We start from the raw sequence: 18,733 nt of genomic DNA, 5'->3' as shown, positions 1-18,733 counted from the left end.
GTGTGTGTCTGTTTGTGTGTGTTTGTGAGTGCCAGTACTGGGCACGTCCAAAGCCAATTACGCAGACAAAAGAGGAAGCAGGGAGGCACCGAGCGAACGGCATCTTTTTGTTTTAGCTCCTGAAAAGACGGACAGATGGTTTAACTGAACCTGAAGCTGCTCACATGTTTTTCATCCGTCACTGTGTGAGTGAAGGTTCAGAGACGACAACGTGAAGGTCAACGACAAGTCTGAATTTAATCTAAACTCACCCATGTTCAAGTTTCATTCTGAACACATTGAAGCAAACATGGGACACTTGTTGTTTTGAGTGAGTATTTCCATTGCTCTTCTATGAGACTCCAGTTAAGAGGCACTTGTTGTACTTTTTACTCCACTGTATGTATTTCTCACCGCTTCACACACACATGGCAACATACAGATAACAGGGGGGGGGGGCAGAATGCTAAAGCTTGGGTCTGACACAACAGGCGACAGTTTCAAATGATGCAGGGCAGCAACAAAGGGAGAGATGGGAAATATTTCCATCTTAAATGAACCACCAAAGTGGGAGGGTGTGTGTGTTTGTTTGTGTGTGATTGTGTGTGTGTGTGTGTGTGTGTGTGTGTGTGTATGTGTGTGTGTGTGTGTATGTGTGTGTGTGTGGACGGCTATTGAGATGTCACATGAGTGGAGCAGCACAACATTCCTCAATTTGGCAATTTTCAGATTAGGATTAATAAAACAAAGGATTGTCAACTGATATACAACTGAATGAGGATTAGACTTTGATATTAGCATAAAATCAGTAAAATTAGCTTGAATTTAAACTAGAATTAACTCGTAGCCCAACCTCCAATTTGGGAAATATAAGATTAAACCAACTCTCCTCATATCGTTTTATAAAAATAATCACACGTAAGAGACTTTAACTTTAAATAATTTGAGTACATTCATGGGTAAAACTTATTTGTTGAAGTAGATGTCAAATAAAGCGCCTTGAGTGTTTTTAAATTGTTGAATCAACTAGTGTAATTGAGTAAACAACAATATAAGTAAACATTGACATAGTTCTCATGTTTCCTTTGCTTCTCGTACTGTTTCTGATCCGGCTCCACTCCGAGCTCCGGCCCTGCTGGTGCAGTTCAGAGTTCAAACGGTCGTCACACTCCTCCACACAATGGATCTGCCTGTTTTCTACACAATAGTGTATTTCTTGTGGAGCTCAAAAAATCCCCCCGTCCCAAAAACACACGGCGGCCCCCCTGGGCTCAGACACATGGTTATCTGCCACCGCTCGGCCCTGCGGAGCTTTTCTCCCTCACATGAATGATGATGTAACAGAAAGTGAGGAGCAGCAAAGGGCTCAATATGAACTCTCCTCCGAGCCAAAACTTTTCCCCCCCTGAGCCGAGTGAGGGGCTTTTTGTATTGTTGGCATGACAACCTCTCGGCTAATGGCACAGCCAGGCCCATTGTGTGGCTCATTGTCTGTGAGGCCTTTGCACACAGCTGCCGGCCCGTGGGAGATTCAGGCTCCGATATCTGACAGATTGCACAGAGGAGGCTCGGAGGTTAATTCAGTGAGAGCGACGCAGAACGAGCAGATTAATAGAAACGGATTAAAATGCATCTTCATCCACGTTGGAGTGTTTGAGATGTAACTGAACTAATGCAAGATCAGTTCATTCAACCAGAAGAAACTTTCTCTCATCGCTCAGATTAATGAGCTCATGATAATAAATTGAGCTTTTCTCTCAAGGTTCAATTGATCATTTTTTCTTGTGACAATGTTTTTCCGCTGTTCCAAACTGTTTATTACTTTAAAAGCATTAATAGATGAATTCTCTGTCCTGGTAGTCATTACTCACAACTGGTAACTGCTGTCTTAAGTCTGAAGGGAATTAATGAAAACTGTTAAAAACAAAACAATAATAAAGAAATTATGTACAAAATTATTCTTTGTGTTAAATGCGAAAAGGAAGTTTGATATTAATGATGCGTGACAGTTTAAAAAAAGTTTTTGTTTTATATTTTTCCAAACAAAGAAGTCACTTGGTTCTAATATTTTGGTTTCAGGAGCACAAGTGTTTCTTTTTGGATTGATGGGACAGTTTTCTCATCTATGACCTCATTCTATCACACTGTGGTGACAAGTTCAAAGAGAAAACAAGAGTCTTGTCTCGTCTGTTTCCACAGATCCTGGGACACGAGGGGAATTCTCCAAATAATCCGACAGATGCACAGACACAGAGAAACAGGGATTGTTTCCATCACAGTCCCTCGTAGGAGCAAATATTCAAATGAAGCTGGTTTAACAGTCACATCCACATTCACCTGAACTCTTCTTCACCCTGGGTTTGATCAGAGAGTGAAGACGACACATCAGAAAGTCTTGTTTTATTTCACATGACTTTGTGATTCTTGTTTTGTGTCACATGTAGAACAGAGGAACCCACATAGCAGATTGTTTAGGCCCAGATTCTGTCACACTGTCATCCGGCTACACACCACGTGGAATGATGACAGGTCGGCTCCTGTTTGCCACATCTGGGCCACAAGTCAACCACAGCATTACCACACGTCGACCAAAGGTGCCAGAGTTGCCCACATCCGTATATCTGTGACCCGAATGCAGACATGGAAGCTTCCGTTGGTGAAAGTGAGTTAAATGAGAGAAAAGTAAATAAAAGAAAATATCAGTCTCTGGTGCAGGTGAATAACGCAGAGAATTAATAACAGAACAACAACTGAAAGAGGAGGAAAATCCACACGGAGACGATGAGACGAGACGCAGGTGAGACACGTGAGGGAGCAGGTGATCGAGGGGGCAGGAAACAAGGGGAAGTGAAATGACCTGAAAGGAGCCCAGAGTTTCAAAATAAAACAGGAAACCACACATGAGAGATCAGAAGAAAACCGAGGCAGAGACGCACGAGGAAGAGAGACAATTAAACAAAGACACAAAAATAAGCAAAGTTTCACAGATGAGCTGGAGTCAGACGTCAAACACAAAGGTGATCTTATTTGTTTAAAATTAAATAAAATGGAGCCATAGAACAAAGCTTCCTCCTTCTACATCACATAGTGTACATGGATGTGACGTCTCCTCCTCACAGAGGTCACAGTGTTTCCTCTGCAGCTGATATCAATAAAGCAGAGTCGAGAGTTTAGAGCGCACAAGTGTGTGTGTGTGTGTGTGTGTGTGTGTGTGTGTGTAAGTGTGTGTCTTCTCAGGACTGGTGTGAATTATTCAGCAGGGGTGTGTTTCTCTCGGGGCGGATGGAAGTAAAAAGCAGCAGCATCTTCTCTCCCTCGGCCGAGCCGCTCTGTCCCATCAGCTTCTCCCAGCGAGCAGCCGGTCCTGTTTGAATTATTCATGGCTGCAGCTCGGTGAAAGGTGCACGGATTCCTTCAGCTCTCTGGTGCCGCCTCATCATCGCTCCCCACTTCACCTCCTTCCATCACATGTTCTTCCCCCAGAGCCAATAGAAAAACCTGGAGACACTTTGAAACGCTCGGATTTCACTCTGCAAAAATGAAAAGTTGAAAATGAGTCAGACAACGAGGAGTTAGATGTTTGTTTGTGTCTATTATCTGACAGTAGCATCACAGTAAAGAGGTTCCTGCACCATGAACATGTTTTTTACTCCAGGTTGATGAAAACCAGAATCTGCTCTGTAATTTCGTGACTGTTTTGACCTTTTGCTTCACAGAACTCAAACAACTGGACACACTCATAGGAACCAGTCCCTAAATATGATTTAATTTTTCTTCGAGATCCATTTGTTATTGCCAAAATGTGAAAATGAAAACGTGTCACTGTGATGTTTTTCTCTGAACGTCTGAACATCTTGAAAAAGTTTCATAAAGCTGGAGTCGCCTCAGGCGGATATTAAACTGCAGGATCAGATACCGGTGGAAAACAAAATAAACTCAAGTTCAGAGTCAACATGTTTACAGCTTTTCACATAAATTAACAACACATCACCACAATCATAATATACATGATGTGATTACGTTCCCTAAATACTTACTTACGTTGCATAGTATATAAAAATGTATATTGTAGAGGACAGAGTTGATTTTAAATAATTTGAAACTGAACATTTACGCAAGAAAAACAAGCGATTTGAAGACACCTGCTTTCATTTGATCACCACTTTCTGATGTTCATATACTGAATTGCAAAATTATTAGATATGTAAATAATAAAATCATATTTAGTTGTGTCCATGATCTTTTTATCAAACCCTTTAAATAATCGCGTCCGGGCTTCTATGATTTTATCTTGCGTGACAAGCGGCGGGACATGAGGAAGGTGGCACATGTATGACCATGATGCAACAGGATTTGACTTGTGGAGGACACAATCTTCTTATTCACATTCACTGTGTGTTTGTGTGTCTGTCGCCCGTGACCCAGTGTAATCCTGCAGTCTGCACTGTAATCCACACACACTCACACACACACACACATACAGACATAGAGACATACACATACATGCACACACACACACTCAGGTCTAATGAAAGAGGGTATAATCTATCATGAGCTGTATCTAACCTTTATCATGGAGATATATATATATATATATACATAACATGAAAACACACACACACACACACACACACACACACACACACACACACACACACACACACACAGGAGACAGCAGTCTTGTAAATACACATTCATGTTTATTTCCATTTACTATTTACACATGACTATAGATCTTTAGACTTTTTGACGTAGACTTTTCATTTAAAACATTCATATTTCCCCCCCCCCACAATCCCTTTTTCTTGTCAAAAGAAAAAGTTAATTCATATCCAATAGTAACAACTATACAAAGACAGTCTGGTTGATACAATAATTGACTTAAAAACTTGTTTTTGTTGTCGTCGTTGCAAATCATGTGACAAACAAAAACTCCAGCACAACTTTTTTTTTTTTTTTTAGCTGAGTGATCACAGACGACAAGAGCTCGTATGTACATGCTAGTGTTGAAAAGGCATGCGGATATTTCACAGATATTTGTACAACTGCCTTCCGGTCAGAATATGCATAAGTTCACGGAGCCAGACATTCAAGCCAGTGTAAAAAGAAACGAGGACGAGAGAATCAGAAATGACATCATGTGTCTCCGCTTCAGACCCGATGAAGCAGCTGTTTGTTTGTTTGTTTGTTTGTTTGTTTTTGTTGTTTTCTCTCTCATCGAAACTAAACTGAAAATTCAAGCTTCAAACGCTTGAAAGAAAATAAATCAAAGTTTGTCTCTATCAAAATAAAAGCGTTTGAACATGAATTGCTGTCGGACAACGTATAAGACCAAGAAGACAAAGTGTAAACATGAGAAAAGTAAATGGTGTAAACTTTCTAAAGTTACATATATATGTATCAGTTACATATAAACACACATGTAGGACGATGATGAACTCAAGTGTGTGCAGGCACCTCTTATGGAAACGTAGTTTTTGTGTCTTGATGAGACTACAGTACATTCCAGGTTCTTCTACGAAGAAGTTCTGGTTCCTCGATGGTCGGCTGGTGCTACTGGTTGGATCCCAGCCCCCCCAGTCAGGCTCTGAGGGAGTCTCTATGTCTGGAGGGGTGGGGCTTCTGAGGTACTGGGTCTTTCTAGGCTGAGGTGGAGGAGGGCGAGAGGAGGTAGAGAACGGACTCACGCCAGCTCCTCGCCCTCCAGGATGGTCTTCCGGTGACCCGGCGGCGGGAAGGTGAACCTCCTCTTGCAGCCCTCTCTCCCCTTGGGGGAGGAGGAGGGGGAGTGGGCGGCCCAGCGTGACGGGGGTCTGCGGTTGGCCGGGCGGGCCGGTCTGAGGAAGCAGGAGTCCAGGGGCGGAGCCACGGGAGAACGAGGCAGGTCCTGCCAACGACAAGGAGGAGTCAGAGAGAGGGCGGGGCCAAGCAGACGACAGATCGAGAAACGTTAATGAAAGGGAGCAGAGGTCAAATCTAGAAAATGATGAGCACAGACAAAAAGGAGGAATGTTCCACTTTCAACTCAGAGAATGATCTTTGAAAGAAAGGTTGAAAGGTCCGGTGTTAGTGAACGTTAGTGCAGTGAGGAGTCATGTCAAAGAAAAGGATTATTCCAGTTTAATCTCAATACTCTGAATGACTCATTGTTTGTCACCGACTGTAGAATTATTTGGGGAAATAAATGAAATTGTGTTGAAACATCATTAGATGAGTTTTCTGGATATTTGTCGTCCTTGAAATCCTCAAATAATTGCCTAAAAAGATTGGTTTGATTTGTGCTGTGTCAGCAGGATTAGAAAGTCTCCCTAGTCTCCTCATATCAATTGGTTGCACATAATTTGAATATTTACAAATTATTATAAAAATATACATCCCAGAATAAACCAAGACAGATCCTATCGCGATGTAGTTTAACTATTTTAAACGGTCATGATGCTAACGTGTGCGACGGGAGGACGCGAGCGGTGAAACACGTCTCTGCAGAAAAGTGGCGTTTTGTTGACATAAATGCAAATGAAACAAAAAGAACAAATGTATCAACTTATAACTGAAGGAAAAAGAAACAAAATAAATCCCAAAGAATCACAGACAAACTGCTGCACAACCTCCTCATACATTTTATCCTCTCAGCCTCTGACTGAACCTGCTCAGGTCAACACCAGCTCATCTGAACACCACTGTCTTTAGTCGTTTCACAGCAAGAAGAGCACAACCTGATTAAAAACTGTTCCAGGACCTGCTGGCTCAGTGTCACAGCGTCTTACTGAGACACTTGATGGAGCCATTCTTAATGAAATTTGTTTTCCCGCTAAGACAAGTACACATTTCCTGCTAGAGACCAGTTTTTAACCTTCCCTCTACGACAACTCTGACTGAGACACAACAGAAAAAACACGGCTGAATCACGCAAAGAGCTGTTCTCGACTGCTTGCGACACAAATACAAGGACACAACTTGCACAAACTTAAGGAAACACAAACCAACTTGTACAACTTCCATTCACCGAAGGCCTAACTCAGTAGTGACCCCTCAAATTCAGTCAATCTGCACCAACACACACTCACTAACATCTGTTCCCTAAACAAGCCGGATTTTGTATTTTCTGAGAAATTCATATATTCTCATCTCCCGTTAAAGTCCATTGACCGAGATAATTCAAACCACATCTTATGTAGATAATATTCAATAAATAATGTCAAAGCTCAGCATCTTCTGACAGCAGCCTCTTGAGCTGTCTGGTCACGTCAGGCTCTCCCATCCATCACACAGCATTAGTGAAATGAGGAGGAAGCAGTGAAACCTCCCTGATCCTCATAGCGCTGAGTCGACCTGTTTCTGTCTCGCAGCACATACAGGTGTGTGTGTGTGTGTGTGTGTGTGTGTGTGAGAGAGAGAGAGGACACAGCAGGTGTGAGGTGAAGGATGAAACTTACATCTAACCATGGGTGTGTCCACGTGGATTTATTTATTTATGCACATGGATTTTATGAAGATGTAAAACACAGAACAATGCAAACGTAGCGGTTTAGAAATCTGGTTCAACGCTGCGTGTGCACATTTATGATGTCGCACATACATATATTAATGATGATGACACCACAAGGAGCTTTTCTCATTCGTCCCCGGGATGAAAAAGAAGAAATGAGGCGACGAGAAGAGTGAAAATGCAGAGAGCGTTTTCCTTTCTCTCTCAGATTGATGTCAGAGAGTCGGACGATCACGCCACTGGTCTGATTTATAAATAGTTCACCTCCAGGTGTTAGATTTCTAAAAGCTGAAGGACGTCGAGCGCACAAAGCAACAATCTGCTTCTGCTAAAAATACCACGATGCTCACGGTGGCGTGAGGGGAGGAAAAGGGAACGAGTGGGATGGATCCATCAGTGACGGACAGGGAAACCAGTCAGACAGATGGATGGGAGGCGTCTGCGTCAAATCAACGTCTCCATCAGTAAATCATTTCTCCAAGGCTTCAACCGATGGACAGTGAAACACACCAGTGGTGGTTTGATGGGCTTGTGGGTTAATACCAGGTTTCCTGTGTGATGCTGATACATTAGACCAGTGACCACACAGCGCCACAGGCCTTGCAGCAGTGATGTGGACAGGAAGTCAGTCGACCACTGGAAACAGCAACGTGAATAAACTCACATCAACCCTGACTCCTCCTCAGTGGACGCTCTGGCCTTAAAGGGAAAATCCACTTTCAAACGCTTCTTTACTGCTGAGACCACATCTCTAATCATCATGAGAATTTTAAAGGAATAAATTGTTTTTTTCCTGATGTTTGAAACACATAGAGAATCTCATCGGCTAAGGTCGAACACTTGATACCAAACCAGCCTCTGGAATGTCTGTAGCTGTGTCTCAGTTCATTTGCTGCATCTTCCTTTTCTTGGAAGTTTTGTTTTTAGCTATTTGATGATATATAAGCAGGAATATCATGATTAGCGTGACTTCTCCTAACGACATCATTGGCAAGATGGCAGCTTTCGTATCCTGGATGTTTTTGTTAAATTTGGGGATAGAGGGAGGAAGTGGAGACGTGTAGTCCATCTTTATTTACAGTCTCTGGTTTCTCTCTTATCTGAGATATCCACCCTCAAACTCTGCTTTGCCTCTTTCTATGCTTCTGAAAAAACAGTTCCGGAGATTTAACTGCATAAAAGTGGACTTTTCCTCTAAGCATGCAACTTGTACCAGCATATTCAGCTAATCTCCACCAGAAATCCCAAATAACCAGGTGAGGTGAGGGAGCACAGGAAGCGCTGGGTGTTAGCGGCTGTCTCCCATCAGTGTATATTCTAAAGGTCTGGTTAGTGTGAGAGGAAACGATGAGGAAGAGGGGGAAACTGCAAGAGGAGAAAAGAATAAAGGAAAAGTAACAAGACAACGCCGCAGCTCCTCCGGTCGCACACGTGTGGACGGACAGAGGAGAACCTGCTGGAAACACAGAGTTAGAAGAAAGCAGATCAGACGGCGCCGAGGAACGAGTGGAAGGTTCCAAAAGAGTGGTCTGGTTTGTGTCGTGCTCACTGGTCCACACACTGGTCCATATCAACATGAACCTCCGTCAGTAACCAGGACACAATCTGAAGACTCTTTCTCTGTCAGTTGGTTTTAAAGGACCACACCAGCGGTTTCACAGGATCTGATCCATTCGTGACAAATCCTATTTATTTTTTATTCAAATGACAAACTGGTTTAATTCCTTTTATGTAGGTATGACAAGCAACTTAGTGACACTTGAAAACTGCTTCATCAGAGGGATATTTCATTTTAATTCAGGTATGTTTCCCAGTTTGTGACTATATGGAGAAAACAATTTTGAGATTTTGAGAATAATGTCGTCATATTACAAGAATAAAGAGACGGAATTTAATGAGATACTGAAATATCAGATCTGTGTTGGACGTAAATATCGTTTTCAGGTGTGTCTGATGCTATTTGAACTGTGATATGTTTTAGTTTGTATTCACTGGAACCTCACAGGAGACATGCAAGTCTTTGGAAGTTGATTTTTTCAAACTGGAATTTTGATTTAACTTGAATCATGTGATAGCAATGTGTATGGGATGGTATGATATTAGAAAATGTGACTTATGGTTAATGGACTAAAAACATGCAAAAACACCAGTATGGTCCTTCAAAAAACAAATGGTCTGTACTGGATACACATGCACACAACAACACAAGAGCAACAGGGACATGACCATCGCACAACGTCTGACACCACTCCGACCACTGTCACTCTGCCGTCCTGTGAAGCATGCATTAATGAACAAGGTGAGGAGGGGGGGCGGGGGTCTGCAGGGTTGTGAGGTGAGAGGTCCATGTGGTCGGTGAACCCACCGGCCAAAAGGTACCGGGAGGAAGAGGAGGAACTTACATCGCGGAGACAAGCAGAGTTAGAGTCCCCAAGGAGTGGTTAGTATGACAGTGTGGTTCTGGATCAGAGCAGAGCGGACAGGGAGGAGGAAGAGGAAGAGGAGGAGGAGGAGGAGGAGGAGGAGGAGGAGGAGGAGGAGGAGGAGGAGGAGGAGGAGGAGGAGGAGGAGGAGGAGGAGGAGGAGGAGGGAAGATAGAGTGGGAAACATTAATCGGTACAGATCTGGCAAAGAGGAAGAGGAGATACAGGGTAAGTCTGTCATGTCAGAGGGCAGAGAGGTCGACCGGAGGAGGTGAGGCGGCTGGTTCCCGCCTGCAGGTCACACAGATAACAGGAAACACACACTCATTCACTTTAGACCTGCAAGAGAACTGAAGAGCTGAGGTCGACCTTCGGTGAAGATGCACACAAACGACGGAGAGAGTTCAGGATGGAACACACAGCGAAGCAACATGAAGAGATGCACTGGGAAACAAGGCTACTGGTGGAGAATGATATTATATGTTTATATATTTTCTTCCGAGGACGCTGTTGCTTTAATATTTGTTTTTTGTGTGAAGCCGTAATTCTTCCAATCAGTATTAAATCAAGGTGCTTCATTATATTCAGGATTAATATAACAGGTATTTCATTCATCCTACGACTTAATTCATTAATCAACTCGTCGTTCTCACTTAACGTCTCTCACATCATATTACGGTTTTCAATTTGCATTAAATAAACAAGAGGTAACCTGTTTATCACAGAGCGGCAGGCAGATGGAGTTTGCTGTACAGCTAACTGTCCACTGGCTGTGTGTGACTACCTTTCATTAAATCTCTTAACCATTAATCAGAGGTGCAGACTTCCCTCAGAAGCCCAGACTGAAAATAAAGATGGACGACATGACGGCCAGCGTTACCAGATGGAAAATGTTGAAGTATACAGACGCTTGAAAGCATCGAAGTGTTGAAGCGACTTAGGGGAAAGGCACAAGGCTTTTATTTTGAAACATGAGACAGCAAAGACTTGTGTTAAGCTCGTGAGACACGAATCAAGAGTGACAGTCACGTTCATTACACAAGCATGATCGGCTTAATAGACGAGATGCGTGAATAAAGACGTAGGGGTCCATATTGACTTTCATCACAACATGCATGATTTGCAACAATGATGACGGCTCTGCAAAAGTGAAGCCAAAACGTGTTGATCACCCCCTAGTGGCTGGCTGCAGTACAGGCTACAGACTTCACTACTTCTGAGTGCTATGCTACCATAGGAATTCCAGCAAGACCCTGATTAAAGGTTTAATTCATATTGCCCGTCCCTGAAACGTATTTATTTGTTCATTTGTCTCATCAATTGTAAACATTAATGGTTTTGTTAAGGATCTTTTGTCTTTGTGTATCTATCCATTCAATGGGACAATAACACATGATCCAGTATTTACATACTGCGTTCTTAAGTACCATCACAATCCATTATTCAAGGCCGGCGCATGCTTCTGCGTTTTCACAGGCCCGGAAGAGTAAGCGCCTTTCCTGGCCCCTTTTGTGCTTATGTGTCCCTTCTTACGTGCTTACGTACGTCGCCCAATTTTTCTAACTTGACGGCAAAGCTCCGCAAGCCTCACGTAGCCGGCAAGGCTGTGATTGGTCTGCTAACTACATCATTTCCGGAGTCGCATTTCCGGTTCATGCCCGATAATACCGGCGGAGACCACGGAAGATTTAGAAGAACGAATATGGACCAAATAGAAGAGCACTTGGCAGAAGAGATCCGAAACTATGACCACTAGTATAACCCGTCACTGACCGGCGGATTTGTCCGCCAGAAAAAGGCTCTGAGGAGCCGCCGTGGCGATGTATATAAACCGCTCTTCTTCGTGCCACACACGAAGAAGAACCGACTTCGACAAAAAACATTACTCCGCCTAGTGTTCTGGCGGGGAATTGCATGGCAACACGCGCAACGCTTGGAAAACCATGAATGACAACGCGTCCTGCGTCACAACTACGTGAAAAGCCGCAGATGCCGTTGCAGAAGCATGCGCCGGCCTTTAGTTCTGTACAAGTCACAACATCACTTCTGTTCTGCAGTTCAGTGAACAGCAGCTGGTCAGAACTTGATGTTAGTGGACATATTAATCAGCATATGTGGGATTAATGCTGCTTACTGCACATGCAATGTTCTTAAATACACAGTTTGTCTGGGGAACATTGTTTTAATGTACAGCTTTAATACAGAGTGACCCACTTTGGAGTCAAGTTTTAATCTTTCCGTGGAAAGACGGATGAAAAGCATGTCAGCACGTGCAGAACGCTGAATGCATTTTTCTTCCTGTTTCATTATATAAATGTGAACAGAAGATGGAGGGATGGATCTGTCGCTTATATTAGCACTTTATATTGAATATATTGAGTTTAACAACTTTGAATACAACTATGATTCAACTTACGGAAATTCCAATTCTTCAGTTATAGAAATAAAAGCCAAAGTATGAGGAGGTCACTAAGACGAAGAAGATGAAGAAAATAAAGAAGAAGAAGAACTTTTAAGAGCCCGAATATAGAGAAGAAATTTGAGTCTCACTGAGGAGAGTTAAATATTTGAACATTACCATTGCATCAGACAGTGTTTTCCATCTGAGAAAAAAGCACGAACATTTTAGTGATCGTGCAAAATATTACGTAGCTCAGCTTTTTTGTGGGGATTAATCAAACTATCTTTACATCCCGGACTGAGTCATGAACGTCCTTTGCGTCATAAAACATGGCCCCAGATAAAATGAACGATGGAGTGATGAATCTGATGCGTCTCTATATTTACCTCCATACACGCGGCCTGTCCTCTCTCTCCCTCGGCCGGTCTGCTGCTGTCGTCCCGGCCGCTCGGTCCTCCGGCCTGCAGGCGGCGCTCCTCCCTGAAGTTCTGCTCCTGCAGCTTCTTGTTGAGGATGCGTGCCGTGTTCTCAGCCAGCGTGTAGCCCGGGGGGGCCGACAGGTCCTGCCGTATGCTCACCACCTCGGAGTTCCTGTCCCCCTGCGTCTCTACGATCAGCTGCACGGGGCTGGGTGAACGACCTCTGGCCATCCGCAAGCACTCCTGTACAATCCTGGGGTCGGCGGCGAGCGCCACGTGAGCCGGGCTGGGCTCCGCGGTCGGGGGTGGCGTGGCCCGAGAGCGACTGGGGGACTTGGTCAGCTTCAGGATGCACTCGAAGCCCACCGGGGTGTGGTCGATGATGTTGAAGAGGCTGGAGAGGCCGTCGTTGATGCGGGTGTGAACCGGGCTGTCCCTGGTGGTGGTGGAGCGCGCCCACGCCGACTCGCTGTTGCCCTTCTGGGGGGTGGTGGGCGTGGGGGCGCGGCTGGTGCTGGGCAGATCGGCTTTACTGGTTGCAGAGAGTTTGCGCTGGAGCTTGGGTGAGCCGAACTTTGGCGAGCAGCAGGGACGTTCGAACTTGCTCTGGACCACGGGAGAGTACTGGCTCTTCCTGCGGGACGGCGAGGAGATTGGCGTGCCGCCGCCCTTCGGGGTGAGGCAGCGGTGGGGGCTGCTGGTCAGGTTCCTCAGCAGGTCGGTCTGAAGACCCACGCTGATGGTCTGGGTGGTCTGAGTGCCCCGGGTGGTGAACACGTTGGTCTGGCAGGCGGTGTCCCGGACCACCGGCCCGGGTGGCGAGCGGATGGCGTTCCTCACAGAGATGGCCACCTCCTTCATGTCGTCACTGAGGTTCCTGGCGAGCTGAAGCTCCAGAGACGAGGCGTAGCCCACGGTGGGGCAGATGGGAGACTGACTGGGCGAAGTCCTTAACCCCCCGGTCTCCAGGAGCCCACATGCCCACCTCCCGCTGCTGAACACCTCCTCCTGCCCGCCGGCCCCCACCCCAGCCTCCCCCCCGCCCCTGGCTTTGGTCCCCTTGGCGAACAGGAAGTCTGGGTCTTGGGCCGCAGCTCGCTCGGCTCCTCCCGGTCTGGTGGGGCTGTGCAGGATGTGGACCCCGTAGTGGTCCCCTCCCCCCCCGGCAGGCCCGGCTCCGTTGCCCTTCAGCTTGTGGCCGTGCTCCGGGCTGCTCAGCGTGCTGGTGGTCAAGGTGGCGCTGGTGGTCAAGGTGGCGCTGGTGGTGAGGAACCAGGACGGCGGCTTGAAGGGATCGGGAACCGGTTCCCCTCCCCGGGTCTCTGAGATCGGGTCTGTCCACCCCTCCCGAGCAGGACCAGGGCCAGAGGTGCATGATGGGAAGTCCCAGCCCTTGTTGTTGAACTCCTCGATGTACTTGAGGTCGTCTGGAGACAGAGGGGGCGTGTCCTCGTCCTGGCCCGGATCCCCGTGGCGAGTTTTGTCGGGGAGGAACGGCGAGCTGTCCATCAGCCTCTGGAAGTCACTCATGGAGCAGACGGACTTGGCCCTGGAGGGAACACACACAGACACACACACACACACACACACAGACACACACACACACACACACACACACACACACAGACACACACATGGAGGTCGTTACAAAAACAAACACAACAAACATTTCATGATCTCATCTTTTTTTATCTTCCCACTGGATAAAACATGTGTCTGTATATTCTCTTAGTGAAGCTGCTCTTTGCCGTTCAGTGTTTTAAAATAGTTTAAATTATTTAGCGGCATAATGAGCTGGATCACTTCCTCACCACATGAGAAACTGTCCCGGAGAAATCACCCGGGGAAACTCACAGTCACTTCAAGAAACAGTTAATAGAATCAACAGCCGATTCCCCAAAGGATCGATGAGTATTTATGAGCAACGGACGTTCAGCAGGAGGAGGAGTCACACCAGTTCACGGTTTTTACTGTTGACATCTCTTATAGTCGTATTATAATCGTGTCTTTCAAGCAGCAGAGTGTTGTGGAAGATGATGTTGAAGGAAGGAAACCACAGACCCAGTACTTAGATGTAAGCGTATTACACAGAAGTATTACAAGTCAGGACGAGCTCTAGAAACCCGGAGAAATCACACGAGCCAAATAGTGAAATCTGCCTTGCCGCTGCAAGACAAGGAATCTTATAGGGGAGGTGTTGACCACAAAACTAGAGATAAAATGCAGAGGGTCTCTGACTATATATGGACATGTTTTGGTACCTTAAGGTGAAGGTGCCTGCTAAATCTTTACCCATCCATCAGCAGGTCAGAGATCATTCCAAAAAGGGAGAGAACTGACAAGACACATCTGGGATAGTATTTAAAAAGTCTGAGCATAAGGCGTCATAGATGTTAAAATGTCATTCCGGTTTATAACCATGTTAAAAGATCCATTAGCTGAATATACGACAATAGTTTCTCCCTTTCGGACGTGAAGATTCTTTACCTGAGCAGACTCCCACCGCCCATCTCCTCCTCCGGGTACGAAGGATCAGCTTCTCCCTCCGAAAGCTCGATGAGGGCCTGAAACACCACAGATACAAGAGGTCAGTCATGTGGAAAAGGTCTAAGTGATTAATGATTTATGTGTAGCAGTTTAACAGGGTTTCGTGTTTAAAAGCTGTGCATCAATAAAGGTGATTTGTCTTTGTGTGTGTCACCTCCTCCATGCAGGGGAACCTCTTCTCACTCTCCAGCCTGGAGGGTGGGGGGATCTCCAGCAGGCTGAGGGGGTCCAGGGACAGAGCGTCCAGGAACAGGTTCTCCGTCGGACCCCTCAGCCTCATCACCGCCCCCCCCTGCTCCTCCAGCATGGCCTCGGAGTCCGAGTGGGAGCGGGTGGGAAGGACCAGGACAGGGGTGGAGGTCCGGGGGGATCGGGGGGAGCGAGGGGACCGGGGGGGTAGGCAGGGGCTGTCCTGAGGTGAGAGCATGGATCTGCTGCTGCTGGCGTCTCTGACATCCACGCCCTCGGCTCGCCGGGCGTTCAGCTCCCTCTGCATCTGCACGGAGGAGAGAAGAGAGGGATACACATGAAGTGATCAGTCAGAGAATTAAATGATGTCTCTGGTTTATGTGGAATATGCAACACCTGCTGTACACGTGTTTCCATTGAGACACACCCGGTGTCAAGCACCTTGCTCCAGGTTGGAGGTTAGATTAGATTAGATTAGATTAGATTAGATTCAACTTTATTGTCATTGCACAGTACAAGTACATATACAACGAAATGCAGTTTAGCGTCTAACCAGAAGTGCAAAAAAGGCAGTAAAAGTGCAGAGTATTGTGCATATTAAAGTGAAAATGTAAATAAATAAGATCTGTACAGTAGAAATATATATGGAATATTACAGTATTAACAGGAATTGTAAGATATAAGGACGATGAATACACTATGAGCAGGATAAAAATATAAATATATATACATATGAATACACTATAGGCGGGGTAATACAGTAGTAAAAACAAAGTAACAGTCAGTGCAAATGTACGAATGTTCAAATGTTCAGTGGTTGGAGGAGGGGGTGTGGCAGTCCAAGCCAGGTTGGAGGTTAAAGAAGTGAAGACCCTTTATTGCTTCATTTCCACCCTGCGAGTCGGAGCAGCTGAGTTTGTGACCTGAGCTTCATAGTTTGCTGCAACATCCCTGAATAATGCATCTCCTCTTCCTGCTCAGTGTCTCCATTCAGAGGAGCATCAGCAGATTCTGTCTCTGAGCTGCTAAACGTGAGCTGTGTTCAGACTGAGTTCCTGTTCTCGTTACTCCTGCCTCTCCCTCTGAGATCACATTAACCGGTAGCTGTTCCCACATCCGGCCCCGAACATCCGACACAAAGGAGGTGAGACGCTGCTGCAGTTCGTCTAATTACACCTCACCAAGGAAATCAATAATTCAGTAATCCTCCGTATGTATCGTGTCTTGCATCGACAACAAAAAGTACCGAACAACACAGAAGATAATCGCCTGGAGTGTTTTTTCACTGTTTCTCTCCCACATCTACTTGAAAACACACAAACACACACAAACACACACATCTTAACAAGCAGAGGCTTTTGATCTTAAAGTTGTGATGTGTTTTTTTCCAGTTTGATCTGTAAAGTTTGTGCGTTCAGTTAAAATAGCTCCAAGGGCTGCGACTGAAGAGAACTTCTCTCATGCATTATTTTGTTACCTTCCGGAGGAGGTTATGTTTTTATCTGCGTTTGTTTGTCTGTTTGTTTGTTTGTTTGTTTGTGAGCAAGATTATGCAAAACACGACAGAACTGATTTCCATGAAATGTTGTGGAGGGGTGGAGCATGACCCCATTCTGCATCGGATCAGGATTAACAGGAATGTTTTTTCACTTTCTTTAAAGAGAACCTGTCATCTACCTACCATCAGCTGTTTTAGAGCATAAAATATTATCAAAATAAAATAAAATAAATGGGGGAAAAGCAGCAAACAGGAGAAAGTTTGTTCTTGATCTTGGAAACAGATCAAGTGATGTTTTGTCAGCTTGTGTTTCCAAGTACAGTTTGACATTTGAACCTCTTACACCAACATGAATGAGAAGAACTTTAATCCGAACATCTCCATGACACCTGGGACGTCTGTGTGCTTCTACATGAACCCCTTCCCCTCCATCTTCCTCTTCCTCCTCCCCCTCTCCTCTCCTCCCCCTCTCCTCTCCTCACCCTCTCCATCTTGCGGTGGAGCTCCCTCATGCTGCCGCTCCACTCCTGCCGCTCCCGGTCCAGACGCTCCAGCAGCTCGCCCCTCTCGCGGCCCCACCTCTTCTCGCCGTGCTGCAGCTTCCAGCGGAGGTCCAGGGAGGTGCTGTGGCTGTCGGCCAGGAGGCGCTGGTGCTCCTCTCGCTCCTGCTTCAAGGAGCACTCGGGGTCTCCGGCCGGTTCTCCTTCTCCTCCCTGGGCTTCACCTCGCTCTTGGCCTCCTGCCTCCTCCTCAGACTGGTCACAGAGGAAAGACACAGACATGTTGAGCTGATGAGTGATTGTTAACGTGTACAGTCTATTACAAAGGTTTGATAAATGTACAAAGCTCGATGAAGATTTAGATAGAAAAATTACATTATGGATATCTGTGAGCTTCAGAGGTGCTGGTTTCAGATTTTATAACTTTTGGACAGAGCCAGGCTGCATGTTTTCTCTCATTTCCAGTATTTAAGTATTTCTTCAAAATGACCTAACAGTTGCATCATTATTCCCTCTCAGTAAGAAAAACTCAAAATATTAAACTTTTCTTTCCACAACCTTAATCTACACAAGGAAAAACCACTGGGGAACATTTCAACTCAAGTTAAAAAGAACAAATAAGTACTTTTATAAAAGGAACAAACAGAAATGCTAATGAAACACAGTGAGAAGACAAGAGGACATTCCAAAGAGCTGCTGGTAGTTTAGCAGACGACAGAGACACAGTAATAAGTTGAGTGAGGGCTGCTCTTTCAGATTTATATTTCAAAATGCACGCCGGAGATAGGGTGGGGGGGTTTTCATGACCCGGGGATTGAGAAGAACTGTAAAAAAAACTTCAAAGCTGAAGAGCAGCAAACAACGGAAGCCATTCTGGTAGCTTCTCTTTTCCGGGCAGAACTGGAGCTTTGTTATCTTCAGACGGGCTTTGATCCCAAAACATAACCAGAGTCTGAGGAACTGAGGCAGCAGCTTTTACACGTCGTGTTTCATAACTCCCGTTCACAAACGTTTGTCTTGTCCTGTTTCATACCGGGAGTTTTCAACCCGACAGGAGAGGAGGACACGTACAGTAATAACTGCTGACTGGACGCTGAAGGTGTGAGACGTTATAAATATAGACAGTTATGTAGGAGGCGGAACCGGAGCATGAAACACGAAGCAGCCTGAGCAACGGTATTAATATCCGGAGCTGGTGATTAAAAGAATCATCACTTTTTATATCCATGTATAAATACACAGGTGAGGGTATTTCCCGGTTCTGCTTCACTCGACCGCATCACACGCA

General features: G+C 45.4%; 1 protein-coding gene across 1 annotated transcript in view; it reads right to left on the bottom strand.

The window, feature by feature from the left end:
* Nucleotides 1–5,582: 5,582 nt before the first annotated feature.
* The window catches only part of LOC133017933 (microtubule cross-linking factor 1), a 53,656-nt gene continuing 40,505 nt past the window's right edge, over nucleotides 5,583–18,733 (bottom strand). The window contains exons 10-14 of the mRNA XM_061084188.1: nucleotides 17,428–17,700; nucleotides 15,413–15,754; nucleotides 15,199–15,275; nucleotides 12,679–14,260; nucleotides 5,583–5,866 (exon numbers count right to left, since the gene is read on the bottom strand). Coding sequence (XP_060940171.1) covers nucleotides 5,663–5,866; nucleotides 12,679–14,260; nucleotides 15,199–15,275; nucleotides 15,413–15,754; nucleotides 17,428–17,700 — 2,478 coding nt within the window. The 3' untranslated portion in view covers nucleotides 5,583–5,662. The remainder of the gene's footprint in view (nucleotides 5,867–12,678; nucleotides 14,261–15,198; nucleotides 15,276–15,412; nucleotides 15,755–17,427; nucleotides 17,701–18,733) is intronic.

This window comes from Limanda limanda, chromosome 13, assembly GCF_963576545.1.
Source record: "Limanda limanda chromosome 13, fLimLim1.1, whole genome shotgun sequence".
Lineage (NCBI taxonomy): Eukaryota > Metazoa > Chordata > Actinopteri > Pleuronectiformes > Pleuronectidae > Limanda > Limanda limanda.
Note: the sequence above shows the minus strand (reverse complement) of the source record. Positions and strands in the feature narration are given on the sequence as shown.